The sequence below is a fragment of the Falco peregrinus genome, chromosome 5 (genome assembly GCF_023634155.1).
Source record: "Falco peregrinus isolate bFalPer1 chromosome 5, bFalPer1.pri, whole genome shotgun sequence".
Lineage (NCBI taxonomy): Eukaryota > Metazoa > Chordata > Aves > Falconiformes > Falconidae > Falco > Falco peregrinus.
This window is the reverse complement of record NC_073725.1, coordinates 86,021,284-86,042,774: the sequence shown is the minus strand read 5'-3', so window position 1 is coordinate 86,042,774 and position 21,491 is coordinate 86,021,284. Positions and strand designations below refer to the sequence as shown.

Genomic DNA, 21,491 nt, shown 5'->3' with positions numbered 1-21,491 from the left:
GGGAACCCCCCGCCCCCCCCCGTGCCCTGTGCACACACCCTGTGCTTTGGTGTCCCTTGGCTGCGGGGTGCCTGGCAGCATGGTGATCCATCGTGGGGGCAGCACGGCAGTGAAATCACAGCACGCATCGGCACGGCATCGGCACGGGCTAATGGCTGCGGGAGGGCTCCTTGGAAACCCAGTAGGAACGCGCAGTGTTCCTGTGCTGACGCAGCTGCGAGCAATAGTAAATATTGAGCAAGAGCCACTTAAAAATAAAGCAGCCTGGACACAGATTTCCACGTGGAATAAAATAAAATTAAAAGAAACAATAGAGAGCTGTGCTGCGCTGGCGGGAACTCGCCTTGGCTTTTGAGGTAGTGATTTTTGCAGCTGAAGGAAAGCAGCGCAGCTGTGTTTGAGCTGGTGAGGGCTGGGAGCGTGGACACCCCCCCACACACACCAGAGGATGCTTCTCTGAGCTTGCTGGGGCCCTTAGAAGATTAAACAGGGAGTTAAATCGACCTGGCTGTTCTGGACCTGGGGGATGAGATTGAAGGCCTTCAGGGGCCGTGGAGAATCAAGGCTGTAAAATAAGACTTTGAAGCAACTGCCAGCAGCATGACATGGGGTGTAAATACGGCAGGGTGAGCTTTTGGGGTGGCAGGTGCTGGGCTGTGGTAGCAGCAGCAGCCTGGGGCTGTGGGGACAGGGATGGGGACCGGCTGCTGCTGCCTCCAGGCGCATCTTGTCTGGGGACTTAGGTTCCAGCCTGGCCTGTTCCAGGGCTCGTATTGTTGGCGTCTTGTGCGTCGCATAGTCAAGGTGGCTCTGGTGCCTTGGGTGTCACTGGAGCTGCCCTGGCAGGTAGGGAAGGAGGTGGCAAAGATTTACACTGTCAGCGCTCTGGCTCTCAGCTGATTGCAGCCGTAAATGTGTGCATGGGAAATAGCCACGGCCGTGCCTCACTGTGCTGCGTGCCCCTGTGGCATGGGGCAGAGGTGTGGAGGTGTGTGCTGGAGGCAGGGAGAGCTAAAAGAGTCTCTCCCTGGAAGCTGCTACTTCTGCAGGATCAGGGATGCACCGATGGGAGTGAGCATGGACAGCTGGTGCTGGTGTGGTGGCCGCCCTGCCGGTGGTGGAGGGGGCCCCAGGGGGGCTGGTGCCCAGCGAGTACTTGCTGTGCTTGTACTTCTCCTGGTTCCCCTCCATCCCTGCCGGGGAAAGGCAACTCATGAGGATGTAAGCATTTATCCAGCTGTTTGTGGTATGGACTGCTGTCCCAGTTGGCGGCCTGCGAGGCACTGTGAGCTGGACTGGGGAAGAGGTGACCGTGCTCCCGGCCAAGGGCGGCTGTGGCTCCTGCTCTGTGCCAGACCTCAGCCAGCTGAGACCCCGCCGGCAACAGGGCTGCACATCTCCCTTGGGTGCTCGGAGTAGAAAACACCCCAAGGGAATAAACCCACAGGCTCGCTGCTGTGTTTCCCAGCCGCTCTGGGCTTGGACCGGGGGGACCACGGGGCCAGGCTTTTCATCTCGGGCCCCTCTGTGGCCGCAGCCCCTTGCAGAGCGCTGCGTGGTGCCAGCCTGCTTCCTGGCACTGTCTCTGTGTCACGGCCGGCGGTTGGGAGTATTTCATAAGTGGCAGAAACCCGTAATGGGCAGATGGGGCCAATGGGGGAGAGTTACTTCACTTCTCCCAGAGCACTGGAGGTTGCCGGTCTCCTGGTGACAGGACTGTGGCTTCTCAGGCAAGGATGGCTCATGCCTGGGGCTCGGCTTCAGGGTGCGCTTTGCAGCCGGCAGTGCGTGTGGCTGCCTGCTCGCCTGTCTGGGCCAGCGGGGCTGTGACACAGCTGCGTCCTCATGTGATTCCCTTCGAGGTGACAGTCGAGGTGACAGCACGGACCTGAGAGCTGTCCCAGGGCATGAGCAGAGGCTTTGTGTGTGCTGCTTCTCCCTAGTGTGTCAGTGCTGCCGGCTGGTTTGGAGCACACGGAGCTGAACCGGGAGGGTGAATTCCCCGTTGAAGGGTGTCTTTTGCTCCTGCTTGCTGTCCTTGACCCATCACGGGTGCCCCAGTGAGCCGTCACCTCTGCACTGGGTCAGCAGCCAGCGTGGAGGGCAGCGTGGGGATGCCATGAAGGTACCAGCAGGTTGCCTGCGGCCGGGCTGGTGTGGAGCAGCTTTCCCAGCACTGGCGCACGCACATGTCACATCAGGCATGTAGCCTGGTTTGTTGGCCAGAGCCGTGTCCACAGGGGAGGTGCGTTCAGCTCCAGCATGTCCCTTCCAGCATGTCCCCCTCCTGCCTGGCTCTTTCACAACCCAGGCTTGGCTGACTTGTCCAGCTGGGGCTGAATTTCAGGCCTGGGGACTACGGGGGGTGAGACAGGGAGAGCCCACGGGTTCCGAGCTTTGGGCAACCAGCAGCACGTGGCAGCCCACTGGGCTTTGGCCATGCCTGCCTACTTCTGCCCGGCGATGTTTTCTGGTGGCTCCCTCCCCCGCGGGGAGCTTCGGGCAAAGCCCGAGTGGGCTGAGCACACGTGGGGCCCGTTTCCCTCCCGCTTCCCCCAGCGTGACCGACCTCCGGCCCCCAGACGTTTGGCATGCGGTTTGTGCGGTAGCTGGTATCTCATCTCCCCATCAGTCACATCCCCTCTCTGTGGTGAGTCACCCGGCCATACCTCTTCCCCCGCCCCCCAGCCTGCTCCATGCCATTTTGGGGAGTTGAGCAAAGATGAAGAAGATGTTTTCAACTGGGCTGACACATCTGCACCCACCGAGTTCCTCTAATAACAGCCCTTAGTGATTTATGTCTCAATTGTGCAAAGCAGGTATGTTTTATCATCTTGGAAGGAGGGGGACGGGTGCGTGTGTCCCCTCCATGCCCATCCGCTGCACCCAGTGGAGCATCACGGGGGGAGCTGAGCAGGGACCTGCATTTTGGCTGCTGGCTCTTGCCTTCCTGCCAGGGTGAAAGTGGCTTGAGTGGCAATCTCTGTGCCCCTTAAACCCTTTTACCCTCCGAGCTGGGCTGCTTTGGATCATGTGTGCCCATGCTGCCAAAACATTGGTGTGAGATTTGTGTTAGTGGTGCCTTTCCCAGGCGGCCAGAGGCTGTGCTGATGGGCACGTGTGTTTGGTGTGGCGTGGCTTGGCAGGGAAGGGGGGCACAGCCAGTCGGGGCTAGCGGCGCTGCCAACTCGCACCTCGTCGCCTGTGCTGCCCTGCCAGCCCGCCTCTGGGCAAGCAGGCGGCTGGAGGAGCGTGGCTCAGCCTGCTGAGACCTGTCGGCATGTCCCTGGGCAAAGCGGATCTTGCGCTGGTTCAGCAAACGCTCTGGCCTCAGGCAGATGGAGATGGTTGTGGTTTCCCCCTTTCCCCTCCCTTTCTCCTGGCAGCAGCCCATGGTTGGGGTGAGCTGTGTGTTGCTCACTGCGGTAGAGTTTCTCCCCTTGGCATCGCTTTCTGGCGCAGAGATCCAAGGAGGGAGCGACTTGCCCGCGGCCGCCTCCTGCAAATGCAGCTACTTAGTGCATGGAGGAGCAGCTTCACCTCCGGGTCCTGCCTGGGGGAGTGGGGCAGCGAGTTTAGGGCTGTGCGTGAGTCTTAGGCCAGCCCGTCAGCACTGCTGCTGGAGGGCTGTACGGAGGAAGGGGTGCTCCGGCATTGCCTTGAGGTTGGATTTGCATTGGGTTCATCCCCGGGAAGGCTGTGGCTCGAGTCCGGCTCTGACTCCTGGCGGGGCAGAGGCCAGGTAAATACAGCCTGGGCGGCTTCTCCTCCAGGCACTTAGCAAGGGAAAACGGTGTCGCTGGCAAACCCAAGGCTGGGGTTCAGGTGGCTCTCTGGTTTTGCTGCTGGTCAGCTGGGTCATGCAGGCAAGTCTTTGCACCTGCCCATGCCTCAGTTTCTCCACTAGCAAAGCTTTGGGCTGTGCTTTGAGATCCAGTGCTGGGCTTATGCCTCCCCCAGGAGCAATGCTGTTGCCGTGGCTGGTGGGATGCGCTGGAAAGGGCTGCCCGGTGCCAGGTGGCTTTGGGGCTTGGCTGGTGGCATCAGCTCGGTTGTACTGCTGCTGCTTCCCAGCTGGGGTGGCTGACACAGCCCTGCAGGGTCCCCTGCCTGTCCACCTGAACCTGTCCCCAACTTGGGCTGCACATAGAACCACTTGTTACTGCTCTGCTCCCTGCTTCAGCACAGGAGCTAGAAAACCTCCGTGATGGCTCATCTTACGCTGGGCAGCTGGAGAGGATTTCTTCTGCCCTTCAGCCACTGTCATCCCACAGTTCCTCGTCCTCTTGTTCTTTCGGCTGACCTTCCTCCTCCTCCTGCAGCCCTGGGCTGAGGCTGGGTCCCTGTGGGGGGATGTGATAAAGCTGATTGCAGAGGAAGCCCCAGAGCATTTGGGGCTAGGGGTGACCCTGAGTTATCCCTGGGTAGGATAAGACGCCACAGGCAGGGAGCTGCCCCAGTAGGACCAGGAATGTCACTGGTACCAAAATGCCTTTTGGGGTACCAGTAGCTTAAGCTGTGTGCACCTGTGTCCCTGTGCTGGGTGGCAGGGCCGGATTGTGTCCCCTTCCTGGAGCTCGGCGGGTGGCTTCATGTCCTTGCACCATCTGCGAGCGGGGACAGGCCATGAGCACCTGTGCACGGCAGTGTCTGCAGTGTGGGATGTGTCTCACCACGATCTCCGTGCAGGTGCTCTCACCTGCTGCAGTGGCTGCAGCTGGGATCGAGGTCTGGCTGGGAGAAGGGACTCACGTGGGGATGTCTGGGGCCGGGGCTGCGGGGCTGATGTGGCATGGGGTGCTCCAGGGGGGTTGCCATGCTGTAACCATGTGCTGCGCCAGATGGGACTCGCGTTCCCTCAGAAATGTGTTGCTCCTGCTCCAGATGCTGGCTCAGTGCCAGCCCAGCCGTGCCAGAGCAGCGCGGTGGAGGTGGCGCGGCCGAGACAAACATGCTGTGGTGTGGAACTGCTCACAGCTAAGCCAGGGTAGGTGCTCCTGGGGGCTCCCCAGCGTTCTCCAGCCCTGGAATAAGAAAAGGTGTTTGGAAATCCTCCACAGTGAATGTTTTGGGGTTACCAAGGAGAGGTGTGAATGTGGTGCATGCTCAGTGTCTTTAAAGCACCCTGCACGGGATTAAATTGCAAGTTTCACCTGCTGGGAACGGGCTCTGCATTGAACTTCACGGGCACAGCAGCTCCCCTGGTCCTGCTGCTGGAGGCTTGGCGTGTGCGGGTGATGCTGCTGGGATCTGTCGGGCGATGGATCTGGGCCAGGAGCTGTGCGGAGCACCGCGTTGGTGAGGCACATATGCCGGGATGCAAACATGTATGCGAAAGAGATCCTGGCTGTCTAAATAATGTGAAATATTGACTAGCTCTCGCAGATGGTGCTCCACGTGCAGCTTTGGGGACTGAACTTCTCTGTCTCCCCTTGGGTTTTGGTGTGATGTTGTTTTGATCCAGTTGGATGCTGGACTCTTGACAAACTTGTTGCCTGGTTGCTTTCAGTGGGATTGTTGAACCTGGGGGAAGCTGATTGCTGATGGGGTCTGAGGGGAAGGAGGGAGGGTTGCAGCGGGCTTGACTGGCTCCTTCACGCTCTCCTGCTGGCTTTTCCTTGTTTTTGAAATGATGGCGCCGACTGGGATGCTGGTTCTCGCAGGGCGCTGGGTTTGTCGTGGGGCTCGCGTGGCGGTTGGTGGCAGTGTTGCAGAGGAATTGCTGCCTCTAGCCAGGAGCTTGTGCTCTTACCGCTATTACGGTAATTGTATTCACTGATGAAATCCTGATGATGATTATTTGCCTGAGGACATTGCTGGGGGGCCCACTCTTGGAGAGGGCCCCCGTATCCAGGACATAATCCAGACCGCTGGCAGCAGGGCCTCAGGGACACACTGCTTTTGTATCAGCTTGTGGATGGGTGGCAGGTTTTCTGCTGTGTTTTGCCTTCCTCCGGGATACAAGATGCTGGTTTTGGATATGTGAAACTATGTTTTGTGTGAGCTGCTGTGGAGGATGCTCTGGTGTTTTCCCATAGCCCATACCCAGTGCTGGGCAGCTGCAGTGGGGACGGGCTGTATTGGCAAAGCTATGCTGGCAAGAGGATCTTATTGCTGCTCGGGAAGCATACTGGGGAGTGCCCTCACCCACAGGTCGCTGTAACGGTGATAAAACAGCTTATCAGCCAGGTGGTTAGGTCATTCAGCCTTCAGATTTAAGGCTCTGCTCAGAAAGCAGCACGCTGCGTTTGCAGCCCACCAGCTACAAAGTTAGACCCTGCAGAGGTGCGAGGGATGTGGTGGGAGACCCGCAGTGGGGGGTCAGTGCCTGAAGCGGGGGTCCTGAGCAGCGCTCCCCACCGTGGGCTGTGTGTGGTGTGCCTTGCGGCGTGTGTCCTTGCAGCCGCTGCTCCTGGCGCGTGCGGGACCGACAGCCACAACAGTCTGTGCTTCTGCGGGGCTCGTTCCAAGGCAGCGTGCCGCTTGGGCTGAAACATGTTTCCCTCTTCTGTTTCCCATTTTCTGCAGGCTTTTCCCATCTGCCTAATGGGCTCTACCCGTCGTACATTCCCCTGAGCCACCTCGAGCCCCCCAGCGCCGGCAGTCCTCTCCTGGCCCAGCTGGGTCAGCACAGCCTCTTCGAGTCACAGAAAGGTGAGTCTGCGTCCCCACGCACCCTTTCCTTTGGTCACCCCTGGGTGCTCGCCCTGTCCTTTGGGCTCGATGGGATGCTGGAGCTGCGAGATGCTGGGATGTTGAGGGTGAAGAGCAGGAACCCCCTGAAGTTATCATCCAGGGATGTTTCCTGGTCTTAGCAGGACCAAGGTCTTGGATGTGGCAGTGCTGTAGGGAACCTGGCGAGGTCCTTCCTTGAAACCCCCATGTGCTGCAGCATCGCCTGGCTCAGCATGTGTCAGGGACAGGGCTGTCCTGTGTCCCACCTGGGCCACGTGGAACCTGCCTGGTCTCCTCTGCCCTTGTCCTTCCTGGCCGTGTCTGAGACATCCATGAAACCTGTTCCTTCCTGGTTTGCCACCTCTCACCTCTGAGTAAGACTGAAGGTGTTGGAGGCCTGTGGTGATTTTGTTTGCTTTTGCTCCACAGATGGGTTCTACCTGTCCAGCCACGCGGGCCAGTCCGCTTTGCACCCGCAGCCTCCCCTCTCAAGGACTGCGGGCAGCCACACATCGAGCACTTTGCTCCGGGAGAAGGACCTTGGGCAGCTGCACAAGAGCTCGAAAGAAGGCCTGAAAGACCCTGGTGGGAAGGAGCGGGCATGCCGGAGTGATTTGTCCCTGCCCTTTGCCAAGAAGGAGGGCAAGCCAAAGGAGGAGCCCCGGCCCCGCAGCGTGGTAGACCTCACACAGGACACCAAACCCGACAGTGACCGGAAAGTGAGCGTGGTGGAGAAGGCGGTGAAGGTCGGTGAGCGTCTCTCACCGTTCCTGGCTGAGCACATGCCAAATCGGGGCGCGGGCAGTGGGGAACCCAAGTCCAAGAACCCGCTGCAGAGCTCTTCCCTCAGCAACTGCAATGGAGGCGGGGACCCCATGCTGAAGGTCCTGGGTGCCGAGCAGGACCGCTGTGCCAAGGATCCCGCTCGGCATGATGAGAACATGAGGCCTTCTGCGCACGCCCATGCCGAGCGGCTGAAGCGGGGGGAGCCCCTCCTGCCCTCCGTGGGTGCTTTGCACGTCTCCTGCAGCTGCCCATCCCCGCACCCCTCGCAGCCGGGGAAGATGACGCCGGCCACAACATTCCCTCCGCAGCCCGTCCATTCTAGCATGTACACCATCTTCCCGCCGGCCAAGGAGCTGGGGAGGGAGCACAAAGTCATCGCCCCCACCTTCGTGCCTTCAGTTGAAGCTTACGACGAGCGGAGCGGGCCCATCCAAATCGCCTCACAGGCCCGTGACAACAAGGTGAAGGACAAGGACCTCGGCAAGGTGGGGGTGCTGCAGTCGCCCACGGAGCGGTGCCTCGCGGATGCCTCCCGCACGCTCTTGTCCCAGGACTTTTCTTGCCACAGCGATGCCAAAAGGATGGAGGCTCTGAGGGAGAAGGGCTCAGTGATCAGGGCGAACTCCATGGCACTGAAGAGACAGGTCACTTCGGAGCCCTTCCTCAACCGGCCGGGGCTGGGCTCTCCGGAGAGCAGGGAGTTCCTGGCCTCCAAGGACTTGCTGAAGCCAAGTCCGGAGGCAGAGCATCGACCCTGTGAGCGGGACCGCTTCCAGCGATCCAGCTCCAAAGAAGCGGCAAAGGTCTACGGCACTTTGGACTCTTCCCGGCAGCACCTGGACCACGGTCAGCTGAAACCACCCGAGCAGAAGTGGAAGCCCTTTGAGATGGGCAACTTTGCTACTACGCAGATGGCGGTGCTGGCCGCGCAGCACAACCACGTCACCCGGGCAGAGGAGGAAGCCAAGAAGGTCTACCTTGACCCCAGCGGCTTGCCACGGTCCTCAGTGGTGGGCTCGCGGAGCGCTGCAGATGTCCTCCACCCCGCCTCCCATGGCGAGGGGTCGGCCATGCAGAGCCTCATCAAGTACAGCGGCAGCTTTGCCAAGGAGACTGCATCCCGGCAGAGCTGTGGCAAGAAGAGCCCCTTTGGGGGCTTGGGCAACGTGAAGTTGGACTCTTCGCAGCTGGGTGCCTCCAAAGTGCAGCAGCTGCTGTTGCAGCAGCCAGCGAAGCAGCTGAAGAGGGACCCCGAGAGACCCGAGAGTGCCAAATCCTTTGGCCGTGAGAGCATCGGCTCCCAGGGTGAGGTGGAGGTGAGGCACTTGCCTGTCGGCATCGCCGTGGCTGTGGCCCGGCAGAAGGACAACAGCAGCAGCAGCAGCAGCAAACTGGGGCCCAGCTTGGCAGACCGGGATCGCTCGCTGTCTCTCAGCAGCATCAAAGGTAGGTTCCCCACATCTGTCCTTGGGACTTCCCTGCAGGATCTGTTTCCTGGGGAAGCAGCCACCCAGTGCAGGCTGTGTGGCGTGAGCTGAGTTTGGCGTCCTTAGCTCCCTTTGTCTCCCGTTCCCAGCCAAGGGCACGCTGTAAACCACAGCGGGGAGCAAGATGCCCTGTGCAAGAGGGAGTCCCCTTTCCCCGGTTCCATCCCCTCTGTCCATCTCCGAGGACAACCCTTCTCCATGTGTCTGATCCCCGTTGGCAAAGGGAGGGACAGAGAAACCCCTTAATCTACCTTTGTGCTGGTGTTTTAATCTCACGGTTTTGACTTAAGCCAGGGTGCTGGCAGGCGGGGGATGGCTCCGGCGAGCTTGTTGGTGCTCTGCTTGCCTTGTGTAGCAAGATAACGCCTGGGGGCTGCCTAGCACGGGGAGAACTCTGCTCTGGTGTGCCAAGGAGCCGTGCCAAAGCACATGGCCGGTGAGCAGTGGCTGGGCTTTCTGGTTTTGGCCTTTGCCTTTCCCGTTTTTTCTGCCTTTGCCCCCCTCTCCCAAACCTCGGCAGCGAGAGGCAGTTTCTCTCAGCCAGCAGCCCCTCTCCCCGTTCCCATCGCCTCCCGTCGCCCTCCCCACGGCCCGGCGGGAGCCGACCGAGGACCTCGTGGGCAGCACAGGGAGCTGTTTGTTCAGCCGTTCAATCGTCCCAGACCCTCCCAGCTTGCGTTAAATGTAATTTACTGAGCCGAACTAAAAGGCTGCAAACAAGGGTTGAATTCTGGCAGGCCTCCGGGCTCGTTGCTAAGTGATGCAGTTGGCTTTCAGACAGAAAACAAGACTGCTTTTCTCCTCCTCTCGCCCCCCAAATGCTGCCCCCCCTTTGTGTGCCAGGAGATACTCGTCTAATAACATTAGCTTGCTTGCGCTGAGTGGACGGTGCTTGAATGTTTAGACCTTTTAAGAAGGAGAAAGCAGGCTTTAGTTGGCTAATCTGTAGTATTTGGCAAGTAAAATGCAAGTATTTAGTGCCGGGCATTGGTTGTCAAGGAAACGGACCTAAGCCTTTCCTCCATGCATAACTGATTGAATTTTTCTATGCGGTCCGTGCGTCATGTTCATATATATAGACAAAATGATCATTCACTGTCTGGACAATCGTCAGTCTGTACAGAAAAGGGACCGTTCTGTCGGCGGGGTGGGGGCTAGGCGGGAATTAGAGGGATAAGAAAGCTTGTGTGTGTTTGTATGGGGGATGAGAGAAAGATGATAAACCCGTCTATAAATAACGGCGCGCAAGTAATGTAGATGGGAGAGGGAGGAGCGGAGATAAAATAACAAATAATGTGTTTCTAATAAAAGGCTAGGGGTGGGGGTCAACTCACCTTGTGCCAAGGAGGGGAGGGGGGCTGTGAGTTGTCCAAGGGCTGGCTCCATACGGCTGACGCTGAAGAGGCAGTTGGGCATTGACTGGGGGATAACTATATAGCAAAAGGGGCTCCAAGGAAGGAAAACCTGGGCTAGAGAGTGGATTTGTGTGCAAGTGAGGATGCTGGCAGAGAGGCAGGGGGGGATGCTGGGGCTCCGGAGGGATTCGCGAGCCCCGGTGCCTTGTGCCATGGAGGCTAGGTAGTAGAACTGAGCCGTGGAGGCTGCATGGCACATTGTTCACTGAGTCGTGGAGAGGCTTGCTGGGGACAGCCACTGCAGGTGGTATCCTGGCAGGCTGCAAGGGAAATGTGGTGACCCTGGGAAGTCCTTTGGGAAGGAGAGGTGTGTGCCAGGTTTTAAAGCATCTTTACTTTCTGCCTGGAGCCCATGGAAGGAGCCTTGGGGAGAGGAGCCGGGAGAGATGTTGTCTTGTTCCTGGATTCCTTCTGACAGTAAAAGCTAAGGGAATTGGAGACTTGACAGAAAAAAACCCTGGGCTGTCCAGGTTTGTGGAAATACACAGCGGAGCCCTCCTTGAAAAGGCTGCCTGTCAGCAGAATCGACTTGATGTTCTGAGATGCTTTCCTGTGTGCCAAACCTTATCCAGATGGGAGAGCGAGGACCTTGGGAAGGGCTGCCAGGGAGCCAGGGTGCAGCCGTGCAAGGCCGTGCTGCACCACTGAGCCCTGCGGGGTGCAGAGCATCGCCCGGGCAGGGGATGTGGCAGGGAGGACCGGGAGCTGGGGGGAAGCAGACGCCTTCCTCCTGGCCCTGTTAGGTTGGCTGGCTGCTCGCTGCAAGCAGGTTCGAGGTTTAGGAGCGGATCTTATCACCAAAGCATAACATGGAGAGAGGCAAGAGGGAATTGTGGAAAGAATGCATATGCAAGAAAGAAGCTAGGGAAAAACTAGGGGAAAGCAAGCCTGAAGTCAGGCAGTTGGGGTGAAGACCTCGGATAAAATAAGGGAGAGGTGGCTCCAGTACCTGGTCCTGACAGGGCCAAGTGAGGCGCTGCTCTTTGCTCTTGTGAAGGTGCTTCCTAACCTCTCGCAGACACGGCTGCTACCGTACTGGGCTGTATTTGCAAAGAGCTGTTCTGATTCTGGACAAGTTGTTTCTCCAGCCAAACATCCAGCCCCGGTTTTTTGGACTCTTGCCCTCATCTGCCATATGTTTCTGCCTCGCCAGACCCTTTCTTGTTGCATGGCTCGGGGACGGGGGGCGGGTGGGTGTAGATTCCCGCCAAGGGGTTGAATTGCAAAACAGAGCGTGCTGGTTTTGTGAGGGTCCATCGTGTTGGCTCTGCCTGTTGCAGAAGGACAGGGATTTGAGGCATACTCGGTGCTCCCAGAGTGATTTACCGGAGCAGAAAGTGCTTCAGAAGGTGCAGAGTTAAAATCCACCCCCTGCAAGATGTGCTAAGCAGGTCTGTGTGGTTTGATGCAGGGGTTTAGCTGGGAATTGTTGTCTCCTGAGGTGGGAAATCGGCCACTGTCCTAGAGGAAAAATGGTCTGGTTGGTTCTCTTGCTCCCAGGCTGGTGGCTGTCCTGTCCTGGGAGACCGACCTGGCCTGGCGAGTGGGTCCCTTGGTGGCTTGGAGACACAAACTTCAAACCACATGTGCCTGGGTGCTACCAGGAGCCGCCTTAGTGAAAATATCTAAGGGAGTAGACAGCCTTGCCCACTCCTTTAGGACATGAACCTGATACAGTCTTGGGGACAGTGGCATTTGTGTGTGCTGGCTCCCAGGGTACTGTCTCTCTACACCCAGAGGAGAGGGGACAGCTTTCCCTGGGCTGTTTCTTATATCTGGTGGTGCTGGGTTGTCTCTTAGGGCACGGACGCTCAGAAGAAGACTGTGGGGACGAGAGGAGCCGCCACCGGGACAGCCATCTCCTGGCAGGGCGCTTGGAGCGGGATCAGGAAAAGCTGCTCAGGTGAGAGTTGGAGGCAGATGGGGCCTCTTGCCACAGTGCCACAAGCTGTGCTCAAGGACAGGCTGTCCGAAGAGTGGACGGGATTGCATCCGCCCTGGTGTAGCTGCTGGCACCAGCCTTGCCGGTGTGGAGAGGAGCACTGGGTGGGGTATCACAGGGTTATAGGCAGATCCTGAATCCGCAGCAGAGCAGACTGCTGCAAATCCATGCCTGCCTCAAAGGGCTGGAGAGATGGGATGTTTTATTCTGGACATGACATTAACCACCTCCATCCAGCTTTTCTTGAGTGTCTGACGCTGGTTTGCAAGCATACCTGTTCTGCAGACTGGTCCATAACGCTGGGCTCCTCCAGCCAGGCAGTAACCTGCAGCACTCAGACCCTCTCTCACTCTCTCTCTTGCCTCCTCCATCACCAGAGAGAGCAAGGAGCTGGCAGATTTCGCTCGGATACACCCCTCTGGCTGCGCCACGAACGGTTTGAACTCCAACCTCATGGTGACGGGAGGCCCAGCCTTGGTGGGCTCTGGGCGCTGGTCTGCAGACCCAGCTTCGCACTTGGCAGCTCACCCGTGGCTCCCCAGGACGGGGAGCCCCTCCATGTGGCTGGCCGGCCACCCCTATGGTGAGTGCCCTGGGAGGGGAGGGAGCGATGTGTCCATGGCATGTTCACACTGATGCCATCCAGGGAGAGGTGTTTCTGAGTGCCCAGTGAAGCTGCTGTCTGACCACGGGGGAAAGGGAAGGAGGTTTTTTGGAGCTATCAAATAGCAGATGACTTCTGGCATGGGTAGGAGCTGCCTGCATCCCCTGAGTTGTGACTGTGGTGTTTCTTCTTCCAGGACTTGGTCACCCTTCCCTGCACCAAGGCATGACTCCAGGCTTCCCCCCTGCCATGGGGGGAGCTCTGCCTTCCGCCTACCAGTTTGCCAGAGACCCACAGTCGGGGCAGCTTGTTGTGATCCCCAGCGAGCACTTGCCACACTTTGGTAAGGATGTGAGCACGGTCCCTGAGGACCATGCTTTGACAGCTGTGGAGGAAACAGGCTTTGGAGTGGGCTAGATGGGAGTGAACGTACCCTTGGGGACCAGCAGCCACAGCTCTAGCATGGCATGAGCTGGCCACTTGTTAGGTGTGTTTTGGAGATGGAGTTGTGTAATCTTAGGCAGTGGCTCCTCATCCCCTGCAGGACCCTGTAGAGTTTGAGTCCTTGGTTAGGACAGTCTACTCGTGGGCTCAGCCAGGGACAGTCAAACCAAGGGTGCCTAGAGAGCAAAGCAAAGTCAGATGGCCCTAGGACCCGTGGGATAGTGGGAGTGGGGGTGCTGAGGAGAAGGCAGCACACTTTCCCCTCTGCATTTCTGGGTGCGTTTCTGCATAGCCTGGTGTTTGGCATTCCCCACACCCTGGGACTGGGGTAGAGACACTTGGTCTGATTGATCCTGAATCCCCTAACCATCCCCATCCTCCTGCCTCCCTGACTGCATCCCTGCTCATTCCCCAGCGGAGCTGATGGACCGGGCGCCCCCGCTGTGGCCCGCCATGTACCCCCCAACCAGGAGCTCCCTCCAGCACGCTCACCAGCTCCAGCTCCTCTCTCATCAGCAGCTGCTGCGGCAGCACGAGCTGTACATCCTGCAACAGCAAGCAGCCCACGCCATGGAGCTACAGAGGAGTGCCCAGCTCGTGGTATGTTTTCAAGAGCTTCTTGCTTGGGCATGAAATAAGCCTGAAGCTGGAGTGTTGGTGGGGAAAGAGCAGCTGTGCCTGCGTTGCAAGTGTGCTGCAAGGATATGGATGCATTGAGTGATCCTGGCCTGGTCCCTGGGGTGTGAGGCTTTCAGTGCATCCTGCACAGTTAGGGTGGGTTTTGGAGGGATTTGGTGTACAGCCATTGAGCAGTGCTGTTGGGAGGGCTGCCCAGCAGCAGTGTGACTGTAATTCCTTCCCTAGGGGTGTCTCTTGTTCAGTTGAGTGGTTTCATCCGTGGTCACCTCCAAACAAACCTCCTGAGTGGCTCGGAGAAGCAGCTGCAATACTGGCAGCAGTCATGCTGGGTCTTGGAGCCAGCTCCCATTCACCAAACAATTTTGGAAGTTGTGAGCTTTCATTTGGGCGTTCTACACCCATTTAATTTTTACAGTGGTCATCTGGTTTTCAGCCTTCATTTTGCGTGTGTGCTTGTTAGGCTGGAGGCTTGGACATAGAAGTGGTTTGCTTTGGTTGCAAATGAAAGCTGAGATACCCTTCACATGACTCCTGGAGCTGAGAATTTGTAAAGCAAGCTATCACAGATCAGTGTCATCCTCCATCAGATTGGTCTTAAAATGGTGTTGCGTCAGGTGTTTTATTGCAGTGCATATTTGATAAGACCATATTTTGGTCTTGCTAGGTGGTAGACCTGTACCGCTTTCCAAGAGCAGGTAGAGATGTGCTGAGTTTTGCTCTGTTCTTGTCGCAGGAGAGATTGAAGGCTAACGAGCAGCGTGCAGATATGGAAGAGAAGGTGACGAAACGGAGCCTGGACAGTGCCAAATCAGGCCTTTCCTCCTCTGCCTCGGGACTGGTGCACCGAAAACCACCCGTGCTGTCTCCTAGCACCTCCACGTCCTACAGCAAGGCTGTGAGTCCACCTCCCCTCTCTCCCAGGGCCTCACCCGTGTCTGTGCTCAAAGCTGAGGTGATCCAAAAGATGGAGGAGCCACCTTCGCAGCCAGCCTACTCCTACCCTGCCACCCCCAGCTCCCATCCTTCCAGCCCGCCCCCCGCCTCTCCACCCCCTGCCCCTGCCATCCCTCCAAAGGAAGAGGCACCCGAGACCGTGGAGAAGAAAGACCTGGAGCTGGAAAAAGAGGCTGCTGGTCCATATCAGGCCTTGTTCCCAGGTAAGAGAGCCCTGCTTTAGCAGAGTCCTGTTGTGTTTGTGCCTGCCTCCCTTTTTCTCCTTGGCTCTTTCCTGCTTCCATCCCTTCCCCTAGAGAAAACCACTTAGCTCCTCTAAAAGGGGGGAGAGGCAAGGACCAGGGGTGGTTTGATGGACTAGGATTAATGTCTGGGTCATAGGGGCACCTAGGGCTGTAGACTGTCTTCTTCCCTTGGGTCAAGCCTGGGTTGGTTCCTCCAGGGCTGAAGCCTCACGGGAAAGGATGGGAGAGGCAGATGTCTCTCCATTTGCAGGAGAGTGCTGTAAAGGTGCAGAAGGGACCTCTGGGGTGCTGCTGTCTGTGTCAGCTTAGCCAGGAGAGAGGTGCCCAAAGCAGCTACTGCTTGAGAACAGGAAGGGATAAGAGATGGTGGAAGCAAAGGGAACACGTCTTTGCCTTAGTGAGACAGAAAGTGCTTTGGAGATCCGGCCATTACACAGCCTGTCCCTGCTGATATCTTGCAGAGATCCCGCCGGGATATCCATTCCAGTCCCTGCCTCCCTCCTTTGGAAGACACTATCCCTACCTCCTCCAGCCCACTGCAGCATCTGATGCGGATGGCCTGGCTCCTGACGTCCCACTGCCTGCTGAAGGCTCTGAGCACATGGAGCTTTCCCCAGAGGTCAAGCCCATCCACCTGTCTCCGTCCAAAATGCTAGAGCCCATCCAAGCAGCAGCAGAAGAGGAGTCCTTGGAAGAGAGGGTGAAATCAGAGGTGCAGATGGAGGAAAGTCAAGAAGGCATCTGTGAGCAGGACATGGGGACTCTGAACATCACCACCTCTGCAGCCGTCCCAGTGCAGAATGTGGACAATTGCAATCTCCTGTTGCATCAAGGTGAAGCCCTGGGTGCTATGGAGCAGGACCAGGAAGACCTCCAGAGCTGCCCACCTCCTTACCAGGTTGTGGCCTGCCCTGCAGAAGCAGAGGCTCAGGCAGAGACTGGGAGTGGAACTGAAAGCTGCGCCATGCACATGGACTATGATGGTTTGCTCGTGCACACGGAGAACGAGCCACCTGAGATGGACCTGACACCCCAGCAGGAGGAGGCCTCTGTGGCCATGGATCTGCAGAGTGCTGATGTGGCCCGTGCAAGGGAATTTCCCAACCTGCCCCCTGAGGAGGGGGAGCAGGGGCCAGAGATCCCTTCCTACACGGAAGAGGCAATCTCTTGCCAAATCCCAGCTCTGGACATCAAGCCGGGTGACCCGCTGGCTGGGATGAACGCTTTGGTGGCTGCCACAGAAATGCCTCAGGCTTGTTCCTTGTTGACTACCACCAGTGTCACTCCATCCCAGATGAAGGTGGAGGTGTTAACGGATCAGGCCTTGGAGCACTCCTTCCTGCAAGGGATCACTTTGCTGAGTGAAATTGCAGAAATGGAGCTGGAGAAACGGAAGCAAGAAATGCAGAGTAAGTTGTGAGTGCAGAGCCTGGCCAGCCTTGGGCCAGGTTGGGTCTCCATGTGTACAGTCCCTGCACTCTCTGTGCGAGCCGAGGAGCAGAGGTGCAGGTGGGATCTCTTGCAACCTCAGCAAGAAGGGCATTGCCCTGAGTTGCACGAGTCGTTGGTACTTCGGATGGGGTCGGAGCAGGGTTTTTGTAGCAGTAGGCTGAGCGACGTGTGGCTTTCGTACTGCTCACCCCTTCCAAAGGCTCTCGCCATGTCTAGACAGCTTGTGGTATGCGTAGCGGAAACGGAGCCCCACTTGCCGAGAGCTGCCAGGGTAACACCCTTCTGGCAGGCACTGAGTCTACAGTCTGTCGGGGTTTGGCACAAGAAGCCCCAGTAGCTCCAGATGATGCTTTCCAAGAGCTTGGCAGGTCCTGAAAAGATCTCACCTTCCAGTAACTTCCTGAGGCGAGACGTGATGGGAACTGCCAGTTGCACCATGGCTGGGTACAACAGGAGATCTCAAGCGGGGGCTGAGGGGGGCTGAGAGGCTCCTTGACCTGCCATGGTCCAGAAAAGGACATCAGCCTCTCCTTGGGCCTGCCTGAGGAGCAGTCTTGGAACGTGAACCTCTATAGCTTTGTTTTTTTCCTGTCCTTTCCAGCAGGTCCAGAGAGTTTCCCTGTCCGGCCAACACTGGAGAGTTTGCTGGCTGCCAGCACCCACATGCTCATGGAAGTACTTTCCACCCCCTTTATGGAAAGTCTGAAAACCATCCGGCTGCCTCGAGAGCTGAATCCCAACAAAAAGTACAGCTGGATGCAGAAGAAAGATGAACCCGTAAGTAGCTCTTAGTGTGGCTGAGCCTGAAAAGCCACAGTACATCCACTCGCTGCAGCTTGCTCTTCCAGCCCCACTTTGCCACCCGGCTCGTGCTGCCCTTCTGCACTCAGCGAAGCGAGCTGGCTCTGCCCTCGTGTCACGTTTGTAGCTGCGCAGGAGGCAGCCTGGTGTCATTTAGCTTCCTCCCTTGTTTGTGAATCGACACATTGAATTCAGCAAGACCCTCGGCGGCCCTAGAAGTGGTTTTTGTAGTACAAAGCCAGCAGGAACTCCTGTGTTACTGCTTTGGTGGGGGGATATGTAAAGCTAGTGGCAGGAGGACTTTTCCATCTTTTTTTCTTTGCTGACTCTTCCCCATGGGAGAGACTGACAGATTACTTTGTACCCAGCAAATAAGTGTTCCAAGTCAGGGAATATTTTGATCTGTCTTTTTTAAAAAGGCAGAAGAGACTCCACGGGTGTATTTTATCCTACAGGTTCTTTCCCAAGGTTGCTCTCCCTCAAAGCTGCTGCCATCCCTTGCATAAGGCTCAGAACAATTTGGGCTGGCTGGTTTTATTTGTGTGCTACCCTAGGGCTGTGCTTGTGGTTATGGGTGTTCTGCTCCGCTGTAGGCATGGAGGGCTTCCCTGCCAGGCTGCAGGTCTTGGCCATTGCAAGGGCACCCCAGTGGGCATCACCCCAGCCTAGGTGAGGGCCTGGACAAGCCCTGACCTTCTCGCCTCCTCTTGCCTCCCCACCCTAGATGTACTCCATCAAATCGGCCATCGAGAACATGGATGCAATGGAGCTGGACTACAGGATGAGGCTGGCAGAGCTGCAGCGGCGATACAAGGAGAAGCAGCGGGAGCTGGTAAAGCTGCAGCGCCGCAGGGACTCCGAGTAAGTCACAGGCTGCTCACTCGATCTTTTTTTTTCCAGCTGGGCACTTTCACTGCCTCTCGGTCTGGGAGAGAAAACAGCCCTCCACCTCTCCCTGTCTCCTCTCCTCTCCTCCTGGTACGGCCCGCCAGAGCTTTGCACAACACACTGCTAGGCTATGTGACACGACAACCTGATCACTGGTGAATGCAGCTGGGAGACCATATTAGAGACAACCTTGGCTTCAGCAGCTCAGTTTAGCAGTTTGGTGACAGGCGAAGGTTCTGGGTTGGCTCCTGTTCTTGCTTGCTTTCTTTTATTTTTTTTTCTTTTTTCTTCTTTTTGGATTTATTTGCTTTATTTTTTTCCCCTGTTTGTTTTGCTTTTTGTTCGCAAAATTTGCTTTTGCTTTTTTTTTTCTTTGCTTTTTTTTTTTTTTTGTTGCCTTGGTTAACAGTGAAGCGTGTGGTTTTTTTAAAGGGAAAAGCATGACGAGAAAAGTAGAAGCTTGGCAAGAAGAGGCCCTGGAAGGCCCAGGAAGAGGAAACTTGGATCAAGCGCTCTGTCACCCATTAAGGAGAGAGGGAAGAGTGACAGCAAGAGTGGAAAGTAAGGCTGGAATTTGGGGAAGATGGGAAAATGGCAGGGTCACTGCACCAGGGTCTTACTGGGGAGAGTATCTCAGATGCAGCAGGGGCTCGCCGTGGCGTTGTGTTGTCAGGCCGGTCTCTGGCAGCAGTGGTGTTGTGGAAGCGTGTGTATTTCATGGGAGTGTGTCCTTACAGTGGGAATACAGTGCCAGCGTCCTCCCTTCCTGCTGGTAGAGCACGTATCTGTGCTGCTGGGTGCAAATAGGACAGGCTGAGTTGTGCAGCGGTGAGGTGATGCAGAGCAGCTGACTGGGCAGGGACCTGTAGATGAGGTCTTGGTGTTGGGGAGCGCGTCCTTGTGTGTTTTCAGGAGAGCGGACGGTGCAAGCGGGTGCTGTGGAGCTAATTGCAGGGATGTTGATGTCAAAACCTGGAAGGATAGGGCTATTCCAGGTTATCTACTTTGCAGGGCCTTTCTGCTGTCTTCATCTCTGTTCCCTTAATCAGTGGGAGCTGGTTTCGCCTGACCTCTCTCTTTCAAGTGTCTGGATCGTTCTGTCTTCTGCTTTTTTCTCTTTTGCAAGTCCAGCTGCTCTAGTTTGGATGCCTGGATCTCACTGCCGTTGGCCATCTAACCATCCATAGGTGGCCAAGTCTCTCCAATGGGAAGGCACCTCCAAGTTGCCTGTGTGCTACATATTTTTGCAAATGTCCTTTCAAAACTACAAAATAGATTCAGGTGCCCAGCTCCCACTGACCATGCGCTTCTGAAAATCTGTCTTCTTGGTGGCTCTGTGTTTTGCTTTTTGTGTTTGGATGGCTGGACAGGTTGGAGGCATCCAGAGGTGGCTGGAGTTGTGCATGTGTGCGTGCATGATCATGTTGTGTGTGCGTGTTCCCACATCACAGGAATGCTTGAGCAGCCTGGTGTGGGAGATGGAGACGCACCCTCAGCCAGTGTCCAGGGCCTGAGGTGTTGGTTTAGCTGTCTGTGGAGGTCAGCAGAGAGGACGGAGGGGAGGGCAAATACCTGGAAACTGAGAAGGCTGCCCAGGTCAGTGGCTTTGTGGTGGTGGTGTGACCTGGGCCAGCAGGCTTAATGTGGAGGAGGTGGCATATGAGAGCTTTTAATGGAGGCTTGGTAGGGGTCTTGAAGTGTTGACTGATGATCCATCAGATAGTTATTGGAGACAGCTGGGGAGCAGTGAAAGATGTGTTTGTAGTCTCACCTACTTTATTTTTTCTTTTTTTATTGTTTTTTTACCCCCTTCTTTCCCCCCAAATCCCAAAGAGGGACCGAAGCCGTAGATCACACATGCCTCTTTCAGAGGGGCCAGGCTTGTAAAGCAGACCGCTTGTCCTTTGAGCAAGCCAGTCCTTGCAGTGCCCTGTCCCTCTGTGTCACACTGCGTGGCAGTTCCTTACCACCTCCTTGCTCATACCCGAGCAACCAGGGCAAGTGTCTGGGCAGTGAGGCACCTCCCTGGGCCTCGGGAATCTCCCTCTGCACCTACAGAGTCCATGAGAGTAGAGGTGGGAAAAGGGCTACAGGGCCAGCTCCGCTGTCTATCCTTCCCTCTGCTGCTCTGTACCAAATCAGGCACTTTATGGTGGCTGTTACTCAAGACACCAAATATTTCCTTTCAGAGACCACCTTGCAGGTCTGCGATTTCAGTCACCCTCATCTGTGCCAGTGGCCAGGAGCGTGCAAGAAGGGCTTCTTGGCTCTCCTGTTTGGTGGAAAACCTTGTCCAAACTACTGTCACTTCACAGTGGACTTAGCTCCTGCTGAGGATCCCCACTGTCCTAGGAGGCATTTAACCTCACTTTTGAGCTTGGTGGGGATCACAGGGAGGAAAGCCCCCCACCTTGACCTATCCTGTGCTTGGCTTACAGACTGAGCAAGTCCTTGTTGCTCTCTGAAGACTCTGAGACTGGTGAGGGCATGAAGAAGAGGCACAAAGGGGCCCTCCCGGAGGAGGATGAGGATGTGGAGAGCGGCAATGGCAAGATGAAAGGGAGGAACCAGAGCTGGGAAGAGCATGATGCAGCTCCCAGCTTCTCAAATGAGGTCAGTGCCCTCATGGGGAACATGGAGCCACAGGCCAACAGCAGATCTCTTTCCTGCTTTGCTAGCATTGGCTTGTAATGGGTAACTCCTCCTGATCTTAGAACATCTGCTTTCAGTTCATGTGGGTTTAGAAGTTCTTCATGAGAGGACTGTGTGCCGCAGAGGGGTGTTTGCAGAGGCTAATGTTGTCTTTTGGAGGTTGGACCTCTTTGGTAGGCAGCAGAGAGGCAAGCACCTTCAAGCCAGCCAGAACATTGCAGTGTTGCACTAGCTCTGAATCCGGAGCAGTGCTTGTCTTACCCCTTTGTCTGGTGAGATAGTGGAGGGGAATGGAATTCCTGAAGCAAGGGAGGAAGGGGAGAGCAACTTCACTATATTCAGTGCAGGGTTTTCTTCTGTTCCTGTTGAGGCAATGAGGTATTTACTGGAGCTTTAAGCTGCTGATGAAATCCAAAATGCATACAGGCAAAGTACTGTTACAGCTGCTGTTATCTAGCTGCAGCACATGTAAAGTATATTTACTTTTTTCAAGAAGCAAGAAAATAC

At 56.6% G+C, this 21,491-nt stretch overlaps 1 protein-coding gene across 3 annotated transcripts in view; it reads left to right on the top strand.

The window, feature by feature from the left end:
* The window catches only part of TNRC18 (trinucleotide repeat containing 18), a 57,329-nt gene that overhangs the window by 11,138 nt on the left and 24,700 nt on the right, over positions 1 to 21,491 (top strand). Inside the window, exons 2-13 of one of the 3 annotated variants that reach the window (XM_055805340.1) lie at positions 6,529 to 6,654; positions 7,105 to 8,907; positions 12,164 to 12,266; positions 12,683 to 12,888; positions 13,106 to 13,252; positions 13,769 to 13,953; positions 14,726 to 15,149; positions 15,653 to 16,600; positions 17,248 to 17,420; positions 18,169 to 18,305; positions 18,765 to 18,893; positions 20,771 to 20,945. In XM_055805340.1, the coding sequence (XP_055661315.1) occupies positions 6,529 to 6,654; positions 7,105 to 8,907; positions 12,164 to 12,266; positions 12,683 to 12,888; positions 13,106 to 13,252; positions 13,769 to 13,953; positions 14,726 to 15,149; positions 15,653 to 16,600; positions 17,248 to 17,420; positions 18,169 to 18,305; positions 18,765 to 18,893; positions 20,771 to 20,945 (4,556 nt within the window). Of the gene's footprint in view, positions 1 to 6,528; positions 6,655 to 7,104; positions 8,908 to 12,163; positions 12,267 to 12,682; positions 12,889 to 13,105; positions 13,253 to 13,768; positions 13,954 to 14,725; positions 15,150 to 15,652; positions 16,601 to 17,244; positions 17,421 to 18,168; positions 18,306 to 18,764; positions 18,894 to 20,770; positions 20,946 to 21,491 lie in introns of all 3 variants that reach the window. The other 2 variants (XM_055805339.1, XM_055805341.1) reach the window with 2 other exon arrangements.